The sequence below is a fragment of the Penicillium argentinense genome, assembly GCF_028826775.1.
Source record: "Penicillium argentinense strain IBT 30761 chromosome Unknown utg000003l_segment0_segment0, whole genome shotgun sequence".
Lineage (NCBI taxonomy): Eukaryota > Fungi > Ascomycota > Eurotiomycetes > Eurotiales > Aspergillaceae > Penicillium > Penicillium argentinense.
Genome location: NW_026622662.1, coordinates 1,179,187 through 1,194,037, shown reverse-complemented (window position 1 = coordinate 1,194,037; position 14,851 = coordinate 1,179,187). Strand labels below are relative to the sequence as shown.

Below are 14,851 nucleotides of genomic sequence, written 5' to 3'. Positions count from 1 at the left end.
TCGCCCCGCGTTAACGCTGAAAATACCAGGGTGACGAGGGTGCCTTCTCACGACCTCTGACTCATCTCGTTTGAATCACAAACCCGAGCTAAAATGCCGAGCGAGGAAACAGAGGCGGCACAGAGGCTGGGTACCGGTGTTAGAGATTGGGCCACGAATCCGAGTCTATAGAGGCCGAAATCAACGGGATTGAATCGGAATCAGAGTCGCGACTTCAAATATGCGGTGATAGCCGGTCAACCTATGAGCTGCACCTCTAACTAGCGGCCATACCTAGGCCCCGACTCCAAGGCAGCGACGACGCCCTCCGCGAAATCCCATCTCCTCTCTGGTCCCATACTGAGTTTGGACAGGGAATAACTAGATGTGGGGTACGTTCCTTGAAGGACTGCGAAAGATAGGGGTTGCTACGGGATCCGATTATGTGCTGGTCTGTGGTCAGCTACTTCGCCTGAATTTGGCCTGCAAGGTTTTCGAATGCCAGAAGATTTCAAAAGGACAAAAGGAATAATTATCGGTACTCAAAACAGTCTCGTGATGTAGCTCGCCGCTAAGGAGATAACGAATGAGAGGAAGCTGTGGCATGCTTCGAAGTTGAGACAGCTTTAGTAAAAGATTTCATGAAAAAGAAAATTAAGAGGTTAAATCTTAGCTGACGGAGGGGACAGTCCTGAATCTCCTCTACCATCCATCACTCAGTGTTGATGGTAGTGTGGCCAGTGAGATAGATCTCGAGAGCTAGCCCGGACCTGAAGGTGTACTTTCCGCCAAATACGGCCCATAGCTGAGCCTCAACATCTCAATACGACACATCCCTTCGTCGCAAGGAGAACGTCACAAGAGCATGGCCGTTTTTGTCCAACTGCACACGTTCGAGTCCACGAAGCTGTCGGACAGGCTGCTGAGCAGCATTCGAGGTACGAGGGATACAGCTGAGGGATCTTTAGCACCAGCGCGGTCGCCAGTGTTGGAGATAGTGACGGAGATGTTGCCGATTTTATCCCACAGGTCAGCCGGCCCAGCGACAGAATGCGAACCTCTAGGGTATCTGGAAAGGACATCGAAAGAAGGAATGTTGAGATCCGCGTACGAAAACTTTGTGTAAGAAAGACCGCGGCCAACGGGGTATCGGGGTGTGATGTTATACGAGTTGAAGTACTGTTAATCGATATGAACGCCTGGTCAAGTAAGTGGGTCGTTCAGTCATGTTAATTGTTTACAGATACGGTGAAATCGCACTCGGTCATGCTGTCATGGTGGACGTTGTAGTCCGATTCGTTCTTCGCGATGGTGTAGTTCAAACGGACACTCGGGTTGAAGTCGCTGTATAGAACATCTATGATCGAGTTGCCAGATTCTTGCCTAGGAGCGAACGAGTAAAGGACGGCAGTGATGTTGTCATATTCGATACATTGGTCCACAAGACGGGCACCAACCGTACTGACAATGACCATAGTGTTGTTGCAGTTATCCGCGACCGTGTTGATCATCTTATCTTGTTGATCGTTATACAGCTCCGTGTGATCCCTTCCCTCGCCAGTCAACGCATTGATGAAGACCAGATAGGCATCGGAGTTCTGGCTATACTCCTCGTACTACTGTGTCACACCCGTTCCAGCGCCCATGGCAGAAGATGTGCCAGACGAATACGTGTCGTTCAAGATCCAGCGCAGCTTAGTACCGTCTGATATGGCGCGAAAGGTTAAGGTAGCCTGAGCAGTGACCAGCAGTGAGAAAGTGCTCTGACCGGAGCCCGTTCCAGTGGCCAAGAGACCCTCGTATGTGGGACCCTAGCCCAGAACGGGATCGTAACGGTGTTAGGGCCAGCACTTGATCCGAAAAGTCTCATTGTGCGCGGTTGGTTCAGCGGCAGAGCGCCATTAGTGTTCTTGAGAGAAACAATGGACTTGGCGCCGTTGCGCGAATGAGACGCGTGTGGTAGGCTCGGACATCAACATAATCTGTTTCTAACGCCGCGGGTGGCTGTCTACCATTGTTCAGGTTAATCTGGTAGTAACACTATGTTCCGTATGGCCATGTCATTCAGCCTGGTAGCAGATAGTGATTCATCTCGCAGCATCGTCTGAATTCTCGAGCTACTCCAGTATTGCTGGGAGCCATAGTCGAGACCATTTACAGCAGCGTTCAGACCGGTGTGTTAAGCACTAAATTCCGGATACCAGGCCCGGGAAACCAAGTTCCTGCTTAGGTGTTTTATCAAGAGGCTACAGTTCTCGCAGCTATCCGATCCATTGACCTTATTCATTGCGCATATAACGGACCCCATTCCTTTTTCGACCGTATCATAAAATGACCAGTTGTACAGCTCGCGGAGGGTCTTGTCATCCGCATTCGCCGAGTGGGAGCCTTGGAAATTGTTCTTGTCGTTTCCTGCCGTGGTCATAGCCGTTGATGTTGAAGTTTGTGCGGTTTTTTTTTGTTCGCTTCTTCGTTCAGGAGGAAGTGCTACGCATCATTGACCCAGGTTAGCAACGCCTTCATTCCATCATACCGCGATTGGAGCGTACCTTTTCCTGAGACACTACACCCGCCCCAGTGTATGGATTGCTAGATTACGCTGTGATACTTCCGTTCGGATATTGATCTGGGTCCAAATGTCTCGCCTTGCCGTCCACCCCAGGACATGTGACCCACGGGCTGCGAAGTTTGACCCAGTACTGCATGAATTTCTTTCTGGTAGAATTCGTCATCCAACGCCTTCGCCTATACATGAACAGCATCTTTGTCCCAGGTCATCGATAGATTCGAGGACTGGCTGGAGGCTGACACATACACATAGTAGTACTCCAGAATTCTCATCGAACCGTCTGTGTGGGACTCATCATTACCAACGCTTTCACTTCCACAATGTGATGACAGAAACTTTCTGGCTAGTGTTCAGCTTAACGACAACTGTGATGCTTTTTCGTAAGCCTTCTGCCAATCGCCCAGATTGACTACACTGTAGAATTAGCATCATATTCAGGAAGGAGAGTTAATTAGTGCGACGCACCTCCATTGTGACCGAGGATTTCGACAGAACCATTTAAGGAGACAAAGGCTGATCCTGCGAGGGTAAATGTGATAGCTGTAGGTGTCTTCATTTTGAACGAGCGTAAAGTGAGTAGAACCTACCCATCGAGACTTGGCTGGGAGATCGCTTCATTTACACATCGTGGTCCGAATTTGTTGCGGGTATCTATTGCGGCTGAGAAACTCGATGACGACTTCAAATTACCTGGCTATTGTGGACCTTACTGTCTTTCACGGATGTTCAAGATTGAGCTGCGCAATAGTCAAGCAAGAGAATGAAATCCTTCTTGTCGCAAGTTTATCCTTGGCTTCGGCCGAGTGGATAAATTCGGGCCGAATGCGGACTAAACTCGAGCAGAGCACGAAACATAAGCTAGTCTTGAAGATAGACGCCCGTCTTTGCTTTCAATCCCAAAAGGTAACCCTTAATTCCGCCTTCTACAATTTCCCTGCCCGAAGTGTTGATCATGGTGATTTCCAACGCTTACTTGAAACTCGGCTTACGCGGTCGGCTTCCCGTTACATGCGCCACCCGCCAATTATGCAGTGCCCGATGTGAGGCACGAAGAACCTTATACGAGTTAAATTCCCCATGGCATCTAGAAGAATAAGAATTGCACCTGAGTTCAAATGAAAAACAGGGGGTTGATTGATTGGGTTTTGACAGAAAGTGTTGGGGATCACCCTCCTTGTTTTTGACAAGCAGACATCTTCGATGTTTGTATACCTACATGTCGTCAGGAGGTCTGAGGGTATTCTTGCTTGAAAGACTGGCTCTGTATTCTCTATGTACAGGTAGGATCAAGGTTTAGTAATAGACTCTCTTGCTCTTTTGTCTACAATAATATCATTCCACTGGGGCCGAATTGTAGGCCCAAAGGAAGAATCTTCTAAAACTCTCCGAATGAAACGTCTTCCTGCTTCCTGAGAAAACCATTCGTTTGAGCATACACTAAGTGAAGACCCAGAACATGCAATAGGACAAGCAGTCATGCGATCCAGTCATCTTCTTCATATTACAGAATAAATGCTTCACTGATCCGTATAGGCCATAGCAAAGTCCAAGTCAGCGCAGGCCATCCCTGGATACCCGCCAATATTCAAATTTATGCGCCTTGGTATACTTCTCGACATGGACTTTGCTGCTGATGTATAGCGGTTTGGCCTAATGGAAGCTTCGTCAGAATCTGTCTAGATTGAATTGTGAGATTTAAATTTTCACCGCGTTGTTTCATGTTATTGGATCATTTTACTTTTGTAGTATGAATATGTCGATGTTGCTAGGAATTCGCTGTCAACATGCACAAAGAAGGGAGGACGAAAGGGGTGCGAATGTCTAAATGGAGAAATTCTCACTCCGCTGAAATGGTCGCTCTCTCCTTATGCGGAAGAATAAACGAGATCGCATTATTCTCTTTGGTACGTTACCCACTGTAGACCCCAGTACAACTATGATTTCGGGCGGCTCTGCATTAGTAATGAACCTTCCACGGACCAAGAACTAACCCTGATCTACTCACGTTATTCTCACTTTATTCTAACTTCTCCTATAGACTGAGTCTGCGCAGTTGGTCGGCAGCTGCCTCGGGCCGCCAGGGGTGCCGGCCAAGCACAGACCGTAGCCGGAGTACATGACCTGATTTCATAGTAGGCAGGTACGCGCTCCCACCACAAGGTTTTGAGGTCCCATCCTCATGGAGGTGTCCCATTCCCACTCTCTTTCCTTCTGCATCCAGAAACTGAACAGAGATGACCTTCTTCGGGTCTGTCGGATCTTTGTGTGAATCATGCAACTCAGTTCATTGGACAGACGCTTGTTTGATACGAGGATCCTAAATCTAATCAGTAAAGGAATTGACTTGGTGTTGACAATTCACTGACGCGCGCTTCCTGATCATTGCAATACTTATCAACAAGGGCCTTGTGACTCGCGTCTTTGAAGTCACTCAGTTTGAACTTGCCAACATAGGAGATGAACCGGCGGATGACATTGGACATCGTGGAAAAGATTCTGATTTTGTGCACAGGAAAATTTTTTTGGAATGGAATGTATGCTTCCGTAAACAAGGAGTAGCGCTTTTGAATATTATATTCGGCAGCTTTATCGTGTCAAAGCAGTTGATATAGCTTCAACGCGGGACTTGCCGCTACCCCAGCCAAGAGGCGCTAACTGAAACGTGCTGAGGGTTTCGAGCGTCTCGCCGAGCGTTGTGCATCACATAGGAGTCTAAGCGCCAAATCAAACGCTTACAGGTTTCGCGTTGATTATACAGAGTATGCTATTTTTAACAATGCAAGTTTCAGATACTACCCCTTTGCAAATGTGCAGAACAATTATCTAAACAAGATTGGCTGGGATCAGCGCAGCCACGGATCGTCAAGCAGCTGCCTTGCGGTCTTGCGTTCTTCCGGCAGCCACTTAAGCATGGACCTAAGAAAATGAAGAAAATATTCCTTCTCGGTGCCAGAAAGTCGCTTCTCTAGACTTTCCAGGGAAGTCGGCGGCACAACCGCGTCTTCATGAGCAATCCAAGAACCTGCAAGAATGTCAACCCATGAGATTTTATGGAAACGACTGAAAGCGGAGGCGACTGCGCTTACCATTGCGATCAAAACACTGCCCTGTTGTTTCACTGCGACGGACAAAATCCATCGGCGGTGGCCCAATCAATGCGACCATTAATGCCAGGTGTTTAAATGGATCGTGGTTGCCATTATTATCGAAAATATCCCCAATTAGATGATGTCCTTCAAAGAGATCCCAAATCTGACCTTCTATTAGTAGGGTACCCAACGTCGAATGGCTCAAACACCACTTACCAGAGCCCCCAGGTTCCAGATATCAACAGCGCTTCCCCATGCCATCTCAAATATGATCTCTGGAGCTCGATAGATATTCGGCTGTACAAAAGGGCCAGACTCATGTGTCTTCCCAATCCTTGCCTCCCCAAAATCACAAAGAATAGGCAGACCGAAGCTCTTCCCTCTATAGGGTTGGCGAAATTGTCGACTTTGGTATATGGTGCGCGATTCATCTATCTTTTTTCGAGGGCTCGGTTGTCTGATCTCTTCATCCGCAAAATCGGCTAGCATTGTATTGTCCTCCAGGCTAAGCATCAGATTGTCGGTCTTCAGATCTTGTTTAAGTCAGACAGGTTTTTTTCTATTTCGGTTCGAGGGAGCAGTACCGGTGTGAATGGTGTCGGCTTCAGTGTGCAGAAAATCAAGCGCCAATAATAATCGTCTCAGAGTCATTTTGAGAAGGGGTAGGTCAAATGGCCTTGGGTTTAGTCTCATCATCTCAAGGAGCGTCATGTGCATTGGTTGAAGGATGAGGCACCGGTGTTTGCCAACATAGCCCCGGACCTCGAAGGAGTCATAGAGCTCTCGGATTAGTGATTGTCCTGGATGGGCCGATTTGATCTTCGCGAGGTGCTCGTAAATCTTGAACTCGCGGTCGGTCGCAGTGGGAAAATTTCGTAGCGATGTGGACACCTTTAGCACAACATACCTTTGGCTTCTGGGCCAAGTTAGCGGTACTGATTTCTGAATCTTACTAGCAACATACCGAAGATCCCGACATAGCCAACTTGTTGAGTAGGCACCGAAGCCAAGCTTTCCTGTGACCCGGTACCTGTCATTGAATACATCTCCAATGTGTACGGGATAGAATTGTTCTGTGTCGTAGTGAGGTAGCGTCTCCTCATCGATCGGCCGTTCCACAGGCAACCTGACAAATGATCTTTGAGAGCTGCCTTGAGAGGGACGTGATGCTATCCTAAAGGCAGATTTTAAGGCACTTAAGCGTGGTGCCATGTCTGGCATGTGGAGAGAAGAGCGTTCATGTCGGAAGGAACTTTGGTTGCTCGCACTTTGCCCGAAACTGGGAAAGCGACCCTTGATGGATAGTTGGAAGGCGGTGGACCGCGTATGTGATGGCTACCAGTGCAAGTAGATGAACAAGTCTGATTTCGATTACAACCCCTGAGCTAACAATTTATAAGGGGTAAAACTAATTACTTAGTCAATAATGTTTATCCAGAACCATCCACTAATATCTTGTTGAAGAGAGCTTGCTCTGGTTGTTTGACCTCCATTGGTTGTAGATCAGGTGCGGGTTCCAGCTGATCGTGGTCCGTAAAGTAACGTGACCTGACCCACCCATCCGGAACAACCTTTCACCATTTCCGAACACACGCTCCGCTTAGCCACCTGAGCGTGTGTCGAAATTTGGACACACGCTCCCCACTTTTACGCATATTTTATTGGCTGCCACCACTGATTCAGCACGCGCTAGTCGAACGGCCCATCTATAACCTCAGTGTCTGTATATACAGTGTATATTGTATATATAATTTTCGAGTATGTCTACACGAGCGTAGGCCTAATTTTGCATATGTCTGGTTGCGCCAGTGAATAGGCCGCGCTTATTTCACTAGAGTTCCTTTCTTTGATGCCATCAGTGAATAAAGCGCGTCCCATTCATTGATGGTACATCAACAAAGCTCGTCCAAAATATATAAACGATTAATACAACCACCCACCACTTGCGTCTTTTTTCTCTCTAGCCATCTCGTCTTCTCTTCTTTCCCCTCACTGTTCACCCTTTTTTTACTTATGTCAGATGGCCGACCATACCAGCTTTGCCACCTTTACAGCGGAGCAGCTCCCCCGTGCATACTTCGAGCCGCTTGATGCGGACCGCCGTCCCATCCTCCGCGAGGAAAGGGCTTGGGGTGAACATCAATTGATCCACGGGGGTATTTATAACTAGTGTACGCTAATTTCACGCTAAAATTAAGCGACCATGGGTCGAAATTTCAACACACGCTCAGGTGGCTGGGCGGAGCGTGTGTCGAAATTCCGACACACGGTGGGTCAGGTCACGTTACTTTCCGGACCACGATCAGCTGGGTTCCCAGCCTGAGGCACAACAGTCACGGAATTTTAGTTAATCCGGACTGTCTTTGTGGGTCACCCATCAAATCTTAACCCAGATGGACGACGCTTCGAGATTACTAATAAATGAGCCTACTGTAACTAACGTGATCCACGGCCGCGCGGGCGGCACGGTCGCGCGAGCGACCCCATCAAAAATCCACTTCAATAATAATCTATCTTTTTCAACCACAACAACAATGCCCCCCCAACGCTCTGATAAAAAGAAAAAGTTGACAGAGCAGGAGGGTCGCCTTTTATTAGCTATAAAAGCTATAAAAGATGGCAAATATCCCTCTGCTGCAGCTGCTGCACGATCATTTGGGATACCTGTCTCAACTTTGAAGGCCCGGATCAATGGGCGCCAATCTGCTACTGAAAAGAGGCCATCTGGCCATATTTTCTCTCAAATCGAAGAGCAATCGATAGAAAACTGGCTACTCGATATGGACTCAAGAGGTGCAGCTCTTACTTTGCCTATGTTGCGAGATATGGCCAATCTTCTACTTAGTGCACGGAAAAAAGGCCCCTGTACCACTGGTATTAATTGGTCTTCTCATTTTGTCAAACGACACCCAAATCTCTCTACTCGACTTTCACGCAAATACGACTATCAGAGAGCTCTTTCAGAAGGCCCTCGAATTATTAAACCATGGTTTGATTTGCTTCAAAGGACGATGGAAAAGTGGGGTATCGCTTCAGACGATATCTTCAACTTTGATGAGTCTGGTTTTGCCATGGGTGTTGGCGCAACGCAAAAGATTATCACTTCAGCGGAATACCATGGAAAAAGAGCACTTTTGCAAGCCGGAAATCGTGAGTGGGTGACTTCGATTGAGTGTATAAGAGCTTCTGGAAGTGTTCTCCCTCCACTCTTCATTTTCAAAGGAAACCGATTCCCAGAGTATTTACGACCCTACCTCCTTTTAAATCAAAAAGGAGCTCGTCTAGCTATGAGCCCAAATGGTTGGACTACCAATACAATTGGTTTATGGTGGCTAAAACATCATTTTATCCCAAATATTGGGACAAGAGTAGGAAAATATTGCTTACTGGTCCTTGACGGTCATGGGAGTCATTTAACACCTGAATTTGACCAAATATGTGAAGAACACCAAATCATCGCAATCTGTATGCCTCCGCATGCTTCTCATCTTTTACAGCCTTTGGATGTGGGTTGTTTCTCGGTTTTAAAGAGACTTTATGGAGGAGCGGTTTCAACTTCGGTGCGGAACGGAGTTAACGCCGTTGACAAGGAAGACTTCCTAGAACTAATCGCAGATGCGAGAATGGGTTCTTTTAAGTCTTCCACTATACAGAATAGCTTTTTGGCTACTGGATTAGCACCATTTGATGCTAATAAAGTCTTGGAAAAGCTAAATGTGCACCTGGACTCTCTTCCTCCTCTGGAGATCCTTTCCCAGCGACCACTCTCTTCTGGCAGTGATAGTGATCCAAATACTCTTTGGACCCTCTCAAGATTCACAAAATCGCAATCTCGGATCAAAAAAGGTCTAGAGTCTTCTTCTTCTTTTCTTTCTTCACCAACAAAAAAGGAGATTGAGAAGACCTACAGGATGACTATAAAAGTAGTCCACCGCCACATTTTTCTCCAGCATCGCTGTACCCAATTAGAAGCTACCAACAAGAAACAGGCCAAAAAACGAGAGACCAAACATAAGTTTACTACCCAGAAAGGCATCTTTGGTGGTCTAGAGGGTGGTGAAGATGATGTGGTGGTTGAGGATGAAGATAGAAGCAAAGATATATCTTTACCAGAGGTGCCTGCAAAACTGGTTACTGAGCCTACTTTACCTTCTACCCCCTTGGTTCGGCGGCAGGTGACATGTTCTAGCTGTGGGATAAAAGGTCATACATATCCTAAATGCCCTACACGTGTTCAATAGCTAAACTTATGTTATTATTGTGGTTTTAATAGTGGTCAAAAATTGAAGGTTTTCTCAATTTTGGTGGGGTCGCTCGCGCGACCGTGGATCACGTTAGTGTCACACCGTTCACCTAGATTACAAATTATTGTGGTTCAGAGCAAGATCGATTGGTTATTATTCTCATCTGGGAACTTGAGGATTTATAAAAAAAAGGGACGTAAATCGTCTGACCTGCGCTCACGTGTCCGTCCGGCCATCTTGGTGCGCCTGGTTTACCTGGGTTCATTGAATCTTGAGCTCTGGGATGAACCATCATTCGGGTACGGTGATGGTCTCGGCAGTAGGATGTGCTGATCAAAGTATGGGATCGTTGATTCGATCAGCCTTTAACTAGTCTGGTTCAAATCGGCACCTGAGCGAATTCAGGGTTGTCGTCCTAATGTTTCAGCATACTTTGGCCAATCTTGTCGCGGTTTGCCCGATCATATATCCGTTAGAGAAAAATCACGCGGTTCATGAGACTAACGCTTGGACACAATATGCACGGCCCTTATGTCGATCAATTGTGGGTCAGAACCTTCACGTCATATCCGATCCGATCAAATGTTCCAATACAAAGCATGGAGGAACAAATTTCCGTGCAACAACAGACACTCCCTTGTGACAAGGAAGAAGGTCAGCCAATATCTGTGCAATAAAGTAAAAGAAGCCTCCTCCTCGCCCTCCACCAAGTTCAATCTGCATTACCAGCCACGTCATCGAATTTTGAGTTCTCTCAGCCAGGTTCAAATGTTTCCCCTTGGCCAATGTACCGTCGCCCCAAGTATATCCACTGCTGAAATATTATAGAAGCGTGCTTGAGATGAATATCATGTGTGAACGTCTGCTATTGACCTATGTTTTGATCACGAGGTAGCAGGAGCCTGCACGTCCTTACGGTTACACTACGTATGATTTGAGGTCAATCAATAACTCTTATGTGCTTTCAAGAAGTGTCTAATCATATGTACTAGATGTTTGCCCCCTAGGGCTCCACACGAATACGGGTTTATGATAAATTTATAAGGCCTTCGCCAGATAATCCTAGGTAATCCTAGGTATTTTACCAGTAACGTTCCAGATGTGTTTAGATACTGTGGCTGTTTGACAATTGCGACGACGTGTATATTTCAGAGATGCAAGACGCACATTCTCTAATTGAAGAGATGAGTCAGATATGAGAATTTTGTGAAAACAGTGTGTGGCCTTGCGATACTCACTGCATCCTGGCTAAGTAAACTCATCAGATAGGAGATCCGTCCTCACGACGTTCCAACACCGTTAAGAATACGTCTCCTTCCCATTAACGCATCTTCAACCACTTCCTCCTCCTGGAAGCCTTCCCCAAAAGCGCTACACCAAATTCCCACCGAAATGGTCATGAGAAATATAGCAAGCAGAGTCATGATACAGAGGCATGGCTCCACTACAAGGCTGCACGCGTAGGAACAGAAGCAGATGGAAAAGAGATTGGAAGAATCCATAGCTGTTCGTCGAGTCATTTATGAAATGTTCACAGTGGAGAACAAAGTAGGAAACTTCAACTACTTTATAGGAAATGATAGATATATCATGATTACATATTGTTGTAATAGATGGCACACAGAAAACCACTAGGAAAAAAAGAACGATATGAATATCCTCATTCTATCATGAAGCTTGAGGCCTCAACACCAGATTTGGGGACTCATTGACTGAATACTTTCTTACACATGACGTCTGTGGCAAGGTGGACTCATGAAAGTGCGGACATGTATATATAGAGTTCGCTCGAGGGTGACTTGATCGATTTATCACTGTCCAATGCGCAGAATGACCTATGCCGAGCCTTCCAAAGTTTCGCTATGGAGCCGGTGGCAATGGGTTGACACATATTTAGTGAGGATCTCGACGTAGGTGACATGCTTCGCAAATTATACATCTAGGGTTAGAGTTCGCGAATTATTATTTGATTTGCTGATCGCCATCTCATAGAGCTTTGGCCTTTTCTAAATATTTATAAGATTTTAACAGACCAAGGCAATGACAGCCGTATAGTTATGAGGGAGATCTTTGACAAGTCAGGCTATGCGCAAATGATAAGGTCTTGTGCTCTCCCAGCGGCGATAATTCGCTAGTAAATACATATCAGTGCCTAGTAGCGCCTCCTACCTGGCGTTGAGGGTGCGCCGTAGCGTAATGTGAATTTTCACCTTAATAACAATTTTGACACTATTCACACTGTCTATCAGCACATTGGATGCAGATCAATAAAAAAAAAACCTCTCTTGCTTCACGAGCTACCCTTCCAATTCGCTGTGACCTCATCTGTATCAGCATTGAGGTGTAAGGCTTTGAGACCCCATCATACAGACTCAGGGTCTTCTTGTGCGGCGTGTTGACCAGCCGATAAGTCGGTCTTCCTGTCTTTTCTCTTGCCCATTCCTTTGCCCATCTATCCCTCATTCGCTGCCACACCCTGCGCCTCGCTGAGGAGGTGAGGCGGTATGCTTTCGTCATTTGTACTGTATCCTTTTGAACCTGCATCTAAATTTGCCACCTTTCAAATATGGGGAATAGGAGTTGTAGTAACCTTGAGCGACGCTGATGGTGTGGTCGCGCATGGACTATTTCAGAGCCCTGAGACCACATATCAGGATTTGACTGGCTGACTACTTCTTTATACTTCAGGACTTCACCACCCTGTGACCAGGGATACTACAACCACAATCTCATCAGTGAACCACTCACTGATGATCAGTTCGATGTTGCCGCCGATGTTGATGCTGGTGCAGCCCAAAAAGGCAGCAAGCTCAGCACGAGCCTCCCAACGTAGGCTGGACAGGCTCCCGCCCGAGATGAGGAGGCCAATAGCACCATGGAGGTTGACCCGAACAATGACGGGACTTTCGTGCGTTATATAACTCCATTTCTCCCCTAATGAATGACTTGAAAACTAATTCTCGACCTTGTTCCACTCTTCTCGATTCCTGGTACAAGCCATCTTCCTAGCTCGAAGTCAAGCTCAATTTTTTACCTTGAATGCATATCCCCATTTGACTGTGATACTAGATCATGGCCGCCTTGCAACCTCACTTCTCAGCAACAACTATGCTCCGTTTTCATTGCGGTGCTACTGCCGGACGCTACGGTCACAAGTGCCAGAATGGGGTGTCAAGTTGCTCAGAACAATTACTTTCTCGCTTGCGTTCGAATACTCTGGCATTAGACGAGTTCGAGGCCCCTCTCAGGCCTGTTTCGTTGCGCACCAGTGCTAATCTCGGGATACTGCTTCCGCCAGAGCCAGAGTCTACGCTGAGCACCACTGATGCCCCCGCTAAGATCCCACCCAGCTGGCTTCCTTCCGCGCAGTCTGTCGCCGTTACAACGCGTTTGGTTGGATTGGACCTTGCCCTCGATGACCTAGAGGCTAATGCTGCCAGCCTTGAGCAGAATGCCACCGTAATAAGTGCGGAAGCACTGTCACGAGGAGCACCCGATTTAGCTGAGAAAGCCTCTGTTTATACAGAAGCCATCTGTTTCGCAGCACGACACTGCTCTCAGGGACCAGAATCGCAGTTCTGCGTCGCACTATTGCTCGCTGGGTGCAATGTGTTAGCAAAAGAGTTGGTGACTAGATTCGCTCAGTCCCCTCCCAACTTGGACGGAAGCCCTCCACGGTGCCTGCATTCGTGCACCCGTCATGGCGGACAGTCGCCTCAGTCTTCTGGCAGGTGGTTACGGCCTTGGGGGAAGGATGTACTCCTCAGTGGTTGGAGTATCTTTAGGCACTGGCTGACCCACGACGGCGCTCCAGCTTGCCTGGAACAGCGCATTGGTGATAGCGCGTCTTTTGTCGAGTATCCTGCAACAGATGGTCGGCCTTGCATGCGCCGCGATCGTTCCGAAATGTTTACCCGTTACCAGCTACAGGCCAAGACCGGTGATTACACTTTCCACAGCACCCAGTTGCTATTTTGCGACTACAAACACTGTATCGACAACATAGGTTTTCTCCAGTGCAGAAGGAAGGGCACCGAACTTTTCCGCTCCCCGGTCAGCTGGGACCCATTCTACTACTACCAGCTTAATGTCCACGACGGGCTTATAGGCGCTATCTGTTCTGACTATGGAATAACGCTGAGTGACGAGGTTTTGGCTAGCCTAATTCTCCTCCGGGTTTGGGATGACTATCTCGATGTGCAGCACGACACGCCAAATGGTGAGAGATACAACTTCTTCCGTTTAACTGCCCGCTCTTCTGCCGAGTCATTGGCTACTGTAGAGAGCTTCATTCGGTCATTTCTGTTGTGGGCAGCCCAGTCTAATGGCCCGGCTGCACGGTTCACGCTTTGTACCGCCCTTTGGTATATATGCAATCGCAGACACGAATTTGCGGGATATTGCAGCTGCCCTCAGCCGAGACCACCCTCTGTTGTCGCTCCGGTCGCACCAACCCGGCTTCTTGAACTTCTAAAGAAGGGTGACTTTACAGAGCCTCCGAGCCGCGGTCCTCTTATGCCTAAGCTAGCGCCCCCTGTGCAGGTTGACGTAGGAGCGAGTTCTTTGCAAGATCTCTGGGACAAGTCGTGGGATGATGACATCTTGCTCCGAGAAACTGTGGTCAGTGTCTGGGTGTCGAGCAACTGCTGGGTTCGTTGTCCTCCTTCAGCATGCAGCATCTACGATGACAGAGCGGCGTACTAGATAATGTCGGTATCCATAGCTCGGAGGTGGACTATCTAGATTAGACCTGTGCATGGGTCGGGTTCGGGTGGACTTTTTTGTCTATGGCCCGAACCCAAAAAAACCAGTTTGGCCCCCAAATTTGCATAATTCCTGCCGAGGTAAATGATAAAAATACAGTGGTATTAATTACCACCCTTAACTGCTGTACGGTAACCATCTTGAACAGGAAATGTCGAAGTCCAATTCGCTGTGGTCTCATCTGTATCAGAATTGAGGTGTAGGCT

General features: G+C 47.5%; 3 protein-coding genes across 3 annotated transcripts; 1 reads left to right on the top strand and 2 right to left on the bottom strand.

Annotated features, from left to right (window-relative positions):
- Nucleotides 1-834: 834 nt before the first annotated feature.
- N7532_002566 (glycoside hydrolase family 3 protein) lies at nt 835-1,849 on the bottom strand (the record flags this gene model as incomplete). The annotated part of the gene is made up of 3 exons (XM_056615060.1): nt 835-1,158; nt 1,221-1,595; nt 1,748-1,849. The coding sequence occupies 3 exons, from the start codon at nt 1,847-1,849 to the stop codon at nt 835-837; spliced, it is 801 nt and encodes a 266-aa protein (XP_056478032.1).
- Nucleotides 1,850-5,391: 3,542 nt separating this feature from the next.
- N7532_002565 (putative protein kinase) lies at nt 5,392-6,849 on the bottom strand (the record flags this gene model as incomplete). The annotated part of the gene is made up of 5 exons (XM_056615059.1): nt 5,392-5,570; nt 5,635-5,800; nt 5,854-6,170; nt 6,222-6,553; nt 6,602-6,849. 5 exons carry the CDS (start codon nt 6,847-6,849, stop codon nt 5,392-5,394), a joined length of 1,242 nt encoding a protein of 413 aa, XP_056478031.1.
- A 6,104-nt stretch (nt 6,850-12,953) lies between these two features.
- On the top strand, nt 12,954-14,585 carry N7532_002564 (uncharacterized protein; the record flags this gene model as incomplete). Its single annotated transcript, XM_056615058.1, has 1 exon — nt 12,954-14,585. One exon carries the CDS (start codon nt 12,954-12,956, stop codon nt 14,583-14,585), a length of 1,632 nt encoding a protein of 543 aa, XP_056478030.1.
- Nucleotides 14,586-14,851: the final 266 nt, after the last annotated feature.